The sequence below is a fragment of the Canis lupus genome, chromosome 8 (genome assembly GCF_048164855.1).
Source record: "Canis lupus baileyi chromosome 8, mCanLup2.hap1, whole genome shotgun sequence".
NCBI lineage: Eukaryota > Metazoa > Chordata > Mammalia > Carnivora > Canidae > Canis > Canis lupus.
In genome coordinates, this window is record NC_132845.1 from 22065326 (window position 1) to 22077985 (window position 12660).

The 12660-nt window shown below is 41.8% G+C and overlaps 1 protein-coding gene across 5 annotated transcripts in view; it reads right to left on the reverse strand.

Annotated features, from left to right (window-relative positions):
• BCAR3 (BCAR3 adaptor protein, NSP family member) overlaps positions 1-12660 on the reverse strand; it is a 156163-nt gene that overhangs the window by 3646 nt on the left and 139857 nt on the right. For all 5 annotated transcript variants that reach the window (XM_072834564.1, XM_072834566.1, XM_072834565.1 and 2 more), the window contains 3 exons: positions 10143-10314; positions 6992-7103; positions 235-447 (listed from right to left, as the gene is read on the reverse strand). In XM_072834564.1, coding sequence (XP_072690665.1) covers positions 235-447; positions 6992-7103; positions 10143-10314 — 497 coding nt within the window. The remainder of the gene's footprint in view (positions 1-234; positions 448-6991; positions 7104-10142; positions 10315-12660) is intronic.

Below are 12660 nucleotides of genomic sequence, written 5' to 3' on the forward strand. Positions count from 1 at the left end.
GTTGACCAATTCTTTCTTGACCTTTCTGCATTTATTCTATGCCATTGACACAATAGAACACATGGAAAAGGAGAAACAGGAGCCTCAAGTCTTGTAGAGACTAAGAGGAAGTCATGGTCAATCATAAGAAAAGGAATCCTATGCCTTAATCTTTCCTACTTTGTCCTTTCCTGAGAGCATCCATGCTCTTTTGTTCCTTCACTCTAATTACTGTGAAGAATAGGAGCAGCTTACCTTCCAGGATCCTCTCAGCATTCATCCGGTAGCTGTCTGCTGTTTCTGCCATGAGCCGGCCAGTGGCTAAGTGGTTCAGCATAATCTCACAGCTTTCATCGTTTTTTTCCCACATATCAGTCCCTTCAAAAGTGACAGCTTGGCGCTCCATTAAGGTCACAAGAGGCAGCAGTAGTGGGACTGATATTTTGTTGGGGGGGACACACATAGACTCTGAAAAACAAGGTAAAGTTTTCCACGTTGTATTTTTTTTTCAAAGTTAAGCAGAGAGTTCCAATTCAAGATGGTGACAGAGGAGGAGCCTGTGCTCACCTCCCTGAGTGGACATGTCGAATCTGCAGCTTACTATGGAACTTCCTCTGGAAAAAAAAAAACTAAAACTGAGTAACTCCTACATACTGGGCAGACAAATGAAGGGCCACGTCAAAGCAGGTAGGAGAGGCTTGGCCCAATCTCTCCATAAACCTCAACCCTGGCACAACTGGGAACAAATGCAACACCTGGAGCTTTTTCCCTGAGGAGTAAAGGCTTTGAACTCCACATTGGACACCCCAGCTTTTAAGACCTTCACCTAACAGACGAGTCCCCACGTCCCACAAGGCTTTAACAAGCTGAGCAAGTTAAAAGGCTTGTGTGTTCAGACTCACCTGCCCCAGGGCTCAGTACAGAGGCAGTGGATTGAGAGGAGCTCATTTGCTAATCTTGAAGTGTTGGTCTGCGGGGCAGACTGATTTAGTGCTCATCTAGGGCCCGCTGGCTGGCAGGCACATCTTCACACACTTTCTCTGCTTTATTCTAGCCAACAGGTGCCATCGTTTCTTTTTCCTGTAGGTGCCATCTATAGGGTGTCCCTCTGTCAAATTCCATAGTGCCAGTATCTCCAAAGTGGAGCTGTTACACACAGTTGGCGCATCAGTTTTTGTAGGTGCTCCCCATGATACAGCCCTGCTCACCTAGCTGTGAAAGCTAGAGGGATTGTGATCCTATGTCTCATAGAACTGTAACAACTGGAAATACAGTCCTAGACAGGCACCCCCAGCTTACTGCATAGACAGCAGTCTGAAATATCCCCCAGTCTTTCTGTGAAAGAGGCCTATTTGCTTGTCCTGGAGCTTTAGCTGGAGAGGCAGGCTTCCTGTCTGGCACACAACTGGGGGCCTACAGAGATGCTCTCAGGTAATGTAGGCTGGTAGAGACCATCTTTGCACTCTCCCTCTGCCCTGCTACAGCTTCCTGATACCACCTAAAAGGGGACTAGCTTATATACTTGTTTGAAGCTTTTTTTTTTTTTTTTGCAACTGCCCCCTGTGGGACACCTTCACATGACCTGGCTCTAAGGGCCAGTGGGGCTTATGCTTACATTCCCACAGGACTATATATATGCATAATTAAACAAACTGATGCCTGAGGATTTGGCTTTCCAACTGGCCTGAATCTAGGTGCTGACTGAGACCCTCCCCCTTTGAGACACTGACAGGTCTTAGCATATTCTCAACTACTGGGAGCCATTAAAAATAAAAATGACTGCTTGGACAATCACAAAGGTTAGAGAGACAACCAAGAACTAGATCAGGGTTGAATGATAAGGCTCATGTCTTTTGTGAGGTCAAGCTTGGAAAAGGTGGCTGTTTTATCTAATGCATAGAAACCAACAAAAAGAGTCAAGCAAAATGCAGAAACAGGAATATGTTCCAAATGAAAAGAGAAAACCTCAGGAAAACCCTTAATGAAATGGCAATAGGTAATTTACATGACAAAGAGTTCAAAATAATGGTCGTAAAGATGCTCACTGAATTTGGGAAAAGGACAAACACAATGAGAACTTCAAGAGATAGAAAATATAAAAGCACCAAATAGAAGTCAGAGAGCTGAAGAAAGCAATCAAACTGAAAATTTAGTAGAGAGGTTCAACAGACTAGGTGAAGCAAAAGAAAGGATTAGTGAACTCAAGATAACAGAAACTTTACAATCAGAGCAGCAAAAAAGAAAAAAAAAATGAAAAAAGTGGAGATAGTCTGCTTGATGACTTTCCATATGTCCCATAAACTAACATTTGCATTACAGGGGTCCTAGAAAAAAAGAGAGAGGGGAAGAAAACTTATTTGAGGAAATAATAGCTGAAAACCTCCCTAAGCAAATAGACATCCAGATCCAGGAAAACCCAGAGAGTTACAAATAAGATCCACACCAAAACATGTTATAATTAAAATGTCAAAAGTTAAAGAATAGGAAAAAATCTTAAAAGAAGTAGGAGGAAAAAACCAGCTTGTAATGTACAAAGGACACCTCCCCCACCCCCACCCCCCGCATTAAGACTCTACCAGCAGAAACTTTAGAGGCCAGAAGGGACTGGCACAATATATTCAAAGTGCTAAAAGAAAAAAAAAACTTCCAACGAAGAATACTCTATCTGGCAAAGCTATCATTCAGAATTGGAGGAGAAATAGAGTTTTCTAAACAAATAAAAGATAATCACCACTACTAAACTGGCTGTATGAGAAATGTTAAAGGGACTTTTGTTACCTGAAAAGAAAGGGTGCTAATTAGTAACAAAACATGCAATATACCAATCTCCCTGGTAAAAGTAAATAGACAGTAAAGGTAATCACTTATAAAGCTAGTATGAAGGTTAAAGGACAAAAGTGGTAAACCTAACTAACTGCAATAATTAGGAAACACAGATAAAAAAAGATGTAAGATACGACATCAAAAAATGTTGTGTGGAGTAAAAATGTACAGATTTAGAATGCATTCAAACTTAAGTTGGTATCAACTTCAATAAGAGATTGTTATAGGTTGTAAGCCTCATGGTAACCACAAAGCAAAAACCTATAGAAAATACACTATAAAAGATGCATAGCAATAAAGAAAATCAAGCCACAAAGGAAGAGAACAAGAGAAAAAATGAGCAGAGAAGGATAAAATAGCCAGAAAACAATGAATAAAATGGCAAAAAGTACATACCAACCAACAATTAAATGTAAATGGATTGAATTTTCCAATCAAGACATATAGTGACTGAATGGATAAAAAAAAGACCCATCCTTATGCTTCCTACAAGAGACTCCCCCTTCAGATGTGAGGGCGCACACAGACTGTAAGTGAAGAGATAGGAAAGGATAATTAACCAAAAGAAAGCTTGAGTACCTATACTTATATCAGACAAAATAGACTTTAAGACAAAGACTATTAATAAGAAACAAAAAAAGAGCATTACATAATGATAAAGAGGTCAATCCAATAAGAGAATATAACATTTGTAAATATTTATGTGCCAAACATAGGAGTATCTAAATATATAAAGCAAACATTAACAGACCTAAAGGAAGAAATAGATGGACACAATAACAGACTTTAACACTCCACTTACTGGATAGATCATCCAGACAGAAAATCAGGAAATACTGGCCTTAACAACATGTTAGACCAAATGGACCTCACAAATATACACAGGGTATTCTATCCAAAAGCAACACAATACATATTCTAAAGGGCATGTGGAACATTCTCCAAGGTAGACCTCCTATGGTAAGTCACAAAAGTTTTTTTGTTTTTGTTTTAATTTGAGACAGAGAGGGAGAGAGAGAGAGAACAATAGAGAGAGAGAGAGAGTAAGAACAGGAGGAGAGAGAGAAGCAGGCTTCCCGCTGAGCAAGGAGCCTGATGTGGGGCTTCATCCCAGGACCCTGGGACCATAACCCGAGCCAAAGGTAGATGCTCAACTGCTGAGCTACCCAGGCGTCCCTCCAAACTCATTTTATGAGGCTAGCATACACATTGATACTAAAACCAGACAGGGACACTACAAGAAAAGAAAATTACAGGCCAGTATCCCTGACGAACGTGGATGCGAAAATTCTCAACAAAATACAGGCAAACTGAATTCAATAATACATTAAAAAAGGATCATATACTATGATCAAGTAGGATTTATTCCAGAGATGCAGGGATGGTTGACATCTGCCTATCAATCAATATGATACACCACACTAACAAAATGAAGGATAAAAATAAAACGCTCGAGGAGCCTGGATGGCTCAGTCTGCCTTCGGCTCAAATCATGATCTCCTGGGATTGAGTTCTGCAATGGCTCTCCTCAGCGGGGAATCCACTTCTTCCTCTCCCTCTTCCTCTAAGACATTCCCCCCTGCTCAAGCACTTCCTCTCTCTCAAATAAATAAAATCTTTAAAAAAAAAATCATATGATCAACTCAATAGATGCAGAAAAAGGGTTTGACAAAATTCAACACCCATTTATGATAACTCTCAACAAAGCAGGTATAGAAGGAACATACCTCTACATAATGTATATGACAAACCCATAGCTAATACTCAATGGTGAAAAGTTGAAAGAGATCAAGAGCAAGACAGGGATGCCCACTCTCTTCACTTTTATTCAACATGGTATTGAATGTCCTAGACAGAGCAAATGGGCAAGAAAAAAATAAAAGGCATCCAAATTGGAAAGGAAGAAGTAAAACTATCACTATTTGCCAACGACACATTATATATAGAAAACAAAAACTCCCATCAAAAACTGTTAGAATATACAGATTCAGTCAAGTGGCACAATACAAAATATACAGAAAGTCTACTGCATGCCCATACACTAACAACAAACTATCAGAAGGAGAAATTAAGAAAACAATCCCATTTACAGTTACATGAAAAAGAATAAAATACTAAGGAATAAATTTAGCCAAGGAGCTGAAAGATCTATATCCCGAAAACTATACGACACTGATGAAAGGAACTGAAGAAGATACAGATATGTGTTCATGGTTTGGAAGAGTTAATATTGTTAAAATGTCCATACTACCTAAAGCAATCTACAAATTCAATGCAATTCTTACAAAATTCCAATGGCATTTTTCACAGAAATAGAACAATCCTAAAATATGGGGGAACCACAGAAGACCCCAAATAACCAAAGGAGTTTTGAGAGAGAAGAACAAAGCTGGAGGTATCATGCTCCTTGGTTTCAAACTATATTCCAAAGCTATAGTAATCAAAGTAGTATGGTATTAACATAAAAATAAACACCTACTTGAAAGAAACTGAATAGAGAGCCCAGAAATAAACCCATGCACATATGACCAATTTATTTATGACAGAGGAGCCAAGAACATACAATGGGGAAAGGACAAAATCTCTTCGATAGAATGGGGGAATGGACTGCTGGGAAAACTGGACAGCCACATGTAAAATACAACAGGACACTATCTTACACCATATGCAAATATCAACTCAAAATGGATTAAACACTTGAAGGTAGACCTGAAACCACAGAACTCCTAGAAGAAAACATAGGCAGAAACTCCCTGACATTCATTTTAGTGATGATTTTTTTTTTCTGCCACCAAAAGCAAACATCAACAAGTGAGACTACATCAAACTAAAAAGCTTCTACACAACAAAGAAAACCATCAACAAAATATAAAAGGAAACTACTGAATGGGAGAGAATATCTGCAAGTTATATATTTGATAAGGGGTTAACACCCAAAATACATAAAGAACTCACATAAGTAAACAACAACAACAAAAACAATGAAAAGGGCAGAGGATCTGAATAGACATTTTTCCAGAGGAGATACAGATAGTCAACAGGTACATTTTGGAAAGGTGCTCAATTTGAGGGGAATGCATATCAAAACCACAATGAGATATCACTTCACACTTATTAGAATGGCTATAGTAAAAAGATAAGAAATAGCAAATGTTGGAAAGGATGTGGAGAAAAGAGAACACTTGTGCACTGCCAGCAGGCATATATTTTAGTATAGCCACTATAGAAAACAGTATGGAGATTGCTCAAAAAAATTAAAAATAGAACTACCATATTATCCAGCAATTCCACTTCTGGGTATTTATCTGAAGAAAACAAAAATACTAACTCAAAAAAAATATCCGTATCCCATGCTCACTGCATTATTTACAATAGCCAAGATAAAACAACCGAAGTGTCTACCAATGGAGGAATGGATAATGTGGTGTGTGCACACACACACAATGGAATATTATTCAGCCATAAAAATAAATAAAATCCTGCTGTTTGACAACATGAATGGACCCTAAGAGCACTCTGCTAAGTGAAATATGTTACAGAACAAGAACAATACTAGATGATCTCACTTGTATGTGGGATCTAAAAAAATAAAACCAAAAAACCCCCAAAAGTCCCTCAGCTCATGAATAGAGAATAGATTGGTGGTTGCTTGAGGCTGGGGGTCAGGGGTGAGCAAAATGGGTGGAAAGGGTCAAAATACAGAAATTTCCAGGTATGAAATGAGTAAGTCATGGGTAGGTAATGTATAACACAATGACTATAGTTAATAACACTGCACTGCACATTTGAAAGTAACCAAGAGAGTGACTCTTGAGAGTTCTCATCACAAAAAGAAAAACCGTATAACTGTATATGACGTGGGTATTACTTGGGTTGTGATCATTTGTAGTATATACAAATACTGACTCACTGCATTGTACACCTACAACTAATATAATGTTACGTACTTAACACCTCAATTAAGAAAGGGAAGCATGGAGTAGGTGACTGGTAGCCCATGTCCTGTTCTTCTAGAAATGATGCTGTCACCTAATAAAAGCCTCAAAATCCATCAAAAATCCTACAGATAACTCAGATCTTGAAATGTTCTGCTAATGGCTTTGATCAAACCAGGGCAGATATGACCTAACGGTCTCACGGACACACAGGGGGCAGCCACCATGCCCACTGGTGCTGACCCTGGGCTCACCTCTGCCTTCGTGCAGCATTTTGCTGAAAGGCTTCAGCTGTTTTTCATAGAGGATAGCGGTTTGGGTGTACTGGTGCCTCAGGGCAGTCCACGTTTTTTCTAACCTTGTGATCTGGAAGAAAGAAAGGTGTTATCATTTTTGAAAAAGCTCTTTTTAAAATCAAGTCAAAGCCTGTTGAAAGCAGTGTATAGAGAAAGGCTAATCCCCACCCCACCCTGTTCTGTATTGTTCTAACGGCCCATCCCGGAGACAGCTCCTCGTCAGTTTCTTGTATGTGTACATGTACCTGTGTATACACACATTTATATGACTTTTAAAATAAAAGGCATATCATACTTTACACATTTTTCAGTTTTTTTGCTTGGCAATCATTCAAGTATGTATAAAACAGCATAGGACAACCTTACTTTGGTTTTTTTTTTTTTTTTCCAGCCTTATTTTGTTAAACTTCCGTACGATGTTCCACTTTATGAATAAAGTTTACCTTGTCTCCCACAGATAAGAATTTTACAAGTTTTCTTTTTTTTTTTTTTTTTAAGTTTTCTTTTTCCATTATGAAATTACCTTGTGAAGATTTTACAAATGTGTGTATGTGTGAAAATATCTGGAGAATAAATTTCCAGAAGTGGAACTCTGGGTCAAAGAATACATATATTTTAAATTTTGATGGGAATTCCCAGCTGTCCACAGAGGTTATATTGATGAAAGCATGTAGGAATATAATGTCTAGCATTTTCATTTAGTCAATGTCTGAGACACACAGAAGATTGTCCAGACCATATGATGCCACTCTACTCATTCCTTTTCATTTTGTTTAGTCAATGCCAACATATGCCACTGACTCTGACTGCCCAAAGCAAACAGCTCCCCACCCGTACCATAAAAACAGCAAGGCTAAGTGTCTGAGGTTTTTGTTTGTTTGTTTTTTTTTTTTCATGAAACAAAAAAGAGGAAGGGCACTAATATTTGGGGAATGAGTACCAACTCTGTCCCAGGTATTTGAAGAATTTAATTTAATCCTCCAATGCCCTATGAGGCAGTATTTTGGCCTCATTTTACAGATCAGAAATCAGAAGAGAATAGTTAACTCGCTCCAGATTTTATAGCTGGTAAGTGACAGAAAAAAGATTCATTCCCTTGTCCGCTACAAGCTGCATCTTCCCAGAGGAAGGTGAGAAGCAGTCAGCAGAGCTGTTGGACAGAGGACGTGACTTACCCTCCTCTGGCCACCCCTCCCGCCATGTGCTTCTCTCTTCTCACTGTCCCTTCTCTTCCCCTCCCTGAAGCACCTGCCTTTCTGAAAGCAGCTCTGGTATCTCGTGTGGGCCCATCTGCTGGATGCTTTTTCTTGATACTAGAAGCTGAGAAGAGGAGGCACGGGAGCCTGCAGTACAGGGTCAAGTTGGGATGATGACACACAAGAATGATGTGATTCTCCTCTCCGCCTTCCCTGGGTCTGCCACAGTCCTCCCGGAGCAGTGCCCTAACTCACTTCGGGGGCAGGGGAGTAGGAGTGGGGGCCTGGAATACCCTGGAGGACTGCATGCTGGGGTACTCCAGCAGGGAAGTCTGATACTGGTGGAGGCAAGGGAGCCACCTTGCACAAAGGCATATTATGGTGCTCTGGGAGAAGTCTCTAACCCTTGACCATGACGTCATGGACAGCACAAGCATTCTCTTTATTACACACGATCCCACAAACATCCCCTTTACTACTCTCAGAGGAAGCTCTGGGCTGGAGTGCTACATACAGCTTGGCATGTTGTCTCAGCCTTCCAAAATGATATGCAGTTTTGGATAAGAAGAAATAAATATGATGCAAATTAAAAACACTTGAATGAAAAATTATAACCCCTGTTATTTATAGGAGTTAGTGTATCATGAAAATACAGCTGGATCGGCTTATTTCAAATATGGATCCTATGAAATTCCAGGGCATCTAAGAGTTTTTCAGATTCTTAGGATACTGTCATTGGAATTGATTCCCTCCAAAATTTCCTGATGAAGGCACTAAGTGCTTCAGCTTGTCTTTAAGGCGAGCTTGCTTTAATGCCAGGAAATGAGGTTCCTAACATGCTCTGACTTGCAGAACATGTGACTATGGCTATCTTCCCTAATGGCAGTGATGGATTTTCAGTGAGCACCCAGCAGGGCTTCAGAGACAATCTGTGGTTATGAGACAGTCAAGCTAAATAACGAGTAGTTTTGGTGTTACTGGTTGCAGTTGGGTTTGTGGGACTGGAGGACCCTCAGGGCGAGATTACCAAAGTCTATGGTTTATGGGGCAGAACAGAAATGAGAAAGCTGCCCCTTGCCCAGAGACAATGAAGATACAGAATGACTTTTCTCCGTAAGGTCTGTTTGATTTTAAATACAGGCTTTCAGGTTTGATACTCATCCTAAAAACAGCCCATCAAAGCAGATGAGTTCAAAGTGCCTGATTTCAGAAACTCTAATTGGGAGGTTGTATGACAAATGGGCTAGAAATCTGAATTTTTAAAAACAGAAGTCTGTTTTAGGTAACCTGAGGAACAGAACTTTGAGACAAACCACTATGGGCATTCCCAGATATAAGCTCCCCCAAATATCTGGTGATGCACATGATCAGTCTCTCTTTTATGACACACGTTAGCCAGCCAGATCATCCTAATTGGTTCTTTTTTTTTTAATTTTTATTTATTTATGATAGTAACAGAGAGAGAGAGAGAGAGAGAGAGAGAGAGGCAGAGACACAGGCAGAGGGAGAAGCAGGCTCCATGCACCGAGAGCCCGACATGGGACTCGATCCGGGGTCTCCAGGATCGCGCCCTGGGCCAAAGGCAGGCGCCAAACCGCGGCGCCACCCAGGGATCCCATCTTAATTGGTTCTTAAGGAATACCAATTGTTCCTGAGGATGGCTCTTCTTATTGAACACCAAAGATAAAGTGTGGGCTGTCAACAATTACCAACTGGTTTGAAAAACAGAGCCAAAACACTTAGGACACTGCTTCTGGTTGCCCTCTAATCAAAGCTGCTGTCACTAAGATTTAGTTTATCTTTCAAAGTTGACTAAAATCATGGGTGATTTGCTAAGCATGGGCTTGCAGACCACGTTCAGAACTCTAAATACACCCAGGCCTGCAGGGTGCACAAATCAAATGGAAATTTACCTGTGGCATTTCCAGGGCTTTCATGATGGCCGAGAAAGAATAGAGGTCCCCCATGGAGTCTTTCAGTTCCACTGCCACTTGGATGATCCTATTGAGGGTGGCGGCTCGGTCCTCCAAAGTGCTCGTGCAGCCCAGAATGTCCACTGCAATGCCGATGGCCATTGTGTTGTGTCTGGGAGGCAGAAGATCAGTGGTCAGACCCAGGGCCCACAGGACTAGGAGGAAAGGAATGCAGACCAGCCAGAAAAAAGGCTGGATGTACACGCTGTGCCGATTTCAACAGTGAGATCACCCCTGCAGGCTGATGGCAGCAGGGCCTGGGCTAGGCCTGAGGGTGCACTATTTAGAGTCAGAAAGGACAGATGCCCAGGATAGAGCCATGTTCAGCCCTGGATCTGGGGGAACAGAGAGGGCCCTCCTGGGTGAAGCTGCTCAGAAGTACAGGTGGCTTCTGGCACTTTCCACCATGAGAGGTCTGGGGAGACACCTGGTCCCTCAACACACTAGGGAATCCCATCCTCAGGAAGTCCCGGGCCATCTCCACTATGTGCCTAGGACTGGGGAAATGGAAGCAAAAAGAAACGAGAGAATATGCTTGACCCAAGAAGACAACACAGGTCTTGAAACATAAGAAGGGATGAGGAAGGAAGAATGGAGAGTCTGTGGCTCTGGTCAAGGGGCCAGAAAGTGAATGGAGATGTGGACAATGACTGAATAGCTGACAGGAATTTCCCTATAAAGTCAGACCCTCATAAAATAGAAATCTTGTATCTGCCAACAATCCTCCCTTTTCTCATCCTGTACTACCCGGGTCAAGCTCACAGACCCAGAACAGGAAGCAGAGTGATCTTTTCTCCACATGACAATGAGACTTATTTGAATGGGGTCGCAGAGCAGTCTGTGCTGATGGCGGGTGGCAGAGACCAATCCCTTCCTTCTCTCCCTCAGTCAGGACCAGGTAGTTGACTGCATTGGGCCAGAATGGCCTCCATTAAATTTCTCCCGGGCTGTGGCACAAGTCCTGGAAGTGCAGCCCCTGTCCACAGCTACACGTACTAAACTATAACATGCCTTTGCCCTCTAGCTCTGGGGTCACCTTGAGGCCCACAGTGCCAGGCTCTCTCCCAATGCCTTGAGCCAAGGGTGGCATGATTCATCAAGTGGCTAGCCCTACCACTTTCTCTAGTGATTATGAAATCAGTGATGAGCTCTGCTGTCTCCAAGTGTGTCTGTGTGTTTGTCTTTGTCTTTGCATACCTGTCTGTGGTGCTTATTCACAGTGTGACCATAGGCTGTTCCCTAACTGCTCCACTCCTCAATTTCTTCAGTGTAAAAATGAGAGCTAAGGTCGTTGTGAGAAAGAGAGACAGTGCAGGGGTATAAGAATCACCAGAATGCCTATCGCTGATAGGCCCCTACCAGATGGTAACTGTGATCACAACGGTCTCTGTGTGCACATCTTTCTCTGTCAGCGTGTCTACCTTTTTTTTCTCTCCTCTTCCTGAGTTTTTTAAAATATTTATTCACAAGAGACACAGAGAGAGGCAAAGACATAGGCAGAGGGAGAAGCAGGCTCCCCATGGGGAGTGTGATGAGGGACTTGATCCCAGGACCTCGGGATCATGACCTGAACCAAAGGCAGATGTTCAACCACTGAGCCACCTATATGCCCCTCTTCCTGAGGTCTTAATTAATAGATGCTAACATAAAGTATATATTTTTTATTACTTACTGAATTTATTAACATTAAGGTTGAGCTGAGCATTTTCAGATGTTTCTTTTAACTAACAGCTTCCCATATTGCCTTCGATTGATTCTTCTGTTCACTGTTTTTTCCTGTGTTTTAAATGACCCTTAATAAAAGATACGTTCTTGGGCAGCCGGAGTGGCTCAGTGGTTTAGCGCTGCCTTCAGCCCAGGGTGTGATCCTGGAGACCCAGGATCGGGTCCCACGTCACACTCCCTGCATGGAGCCTGCTTCTCCCTCTGCCTGTCTCTGACTCTCTCTCTGTGCGTGTCTCTCACGAATAAATAAATAAAATCTTAAAAAAAAAGATAGGTTCTATGCTTCTTTAAGACCTGGCATCATATCAATGGTTAATGGAGTAATCTGTCCATTCATTCAAGCAACGTGGGCCTAAAGCCTCCTGTATACACTACTATAGGAAAAACAACTGAGCATGGCAGGTCTGAGGCGGAAGCTCCAGTGCTGGCAATAAGAGGCACTGACTGTTATACAAAGGACATCTCCCCTCAGCAGGCCTGGAATGGGTGAGGTGGTAAATTAAAAATAAAGGGTGGTTTGTATTTGATTCTCAAACACGGGAAGATGATGTCATCTGACCCTTCAAAATGGCTATAACCTTGGCCTTTATTTAGCAACCGCACTGTAATGAAGAAACCGGCTCCCCAGACTCTAGCAGGCCGATCCCCCAGGGTCAGCCTTGGACAGGAAGCTAACCAAGGAGAGGGGCCCCAGGGAAGTGGCGATCAGGACAAAGAGGAAACAGATGCCGAC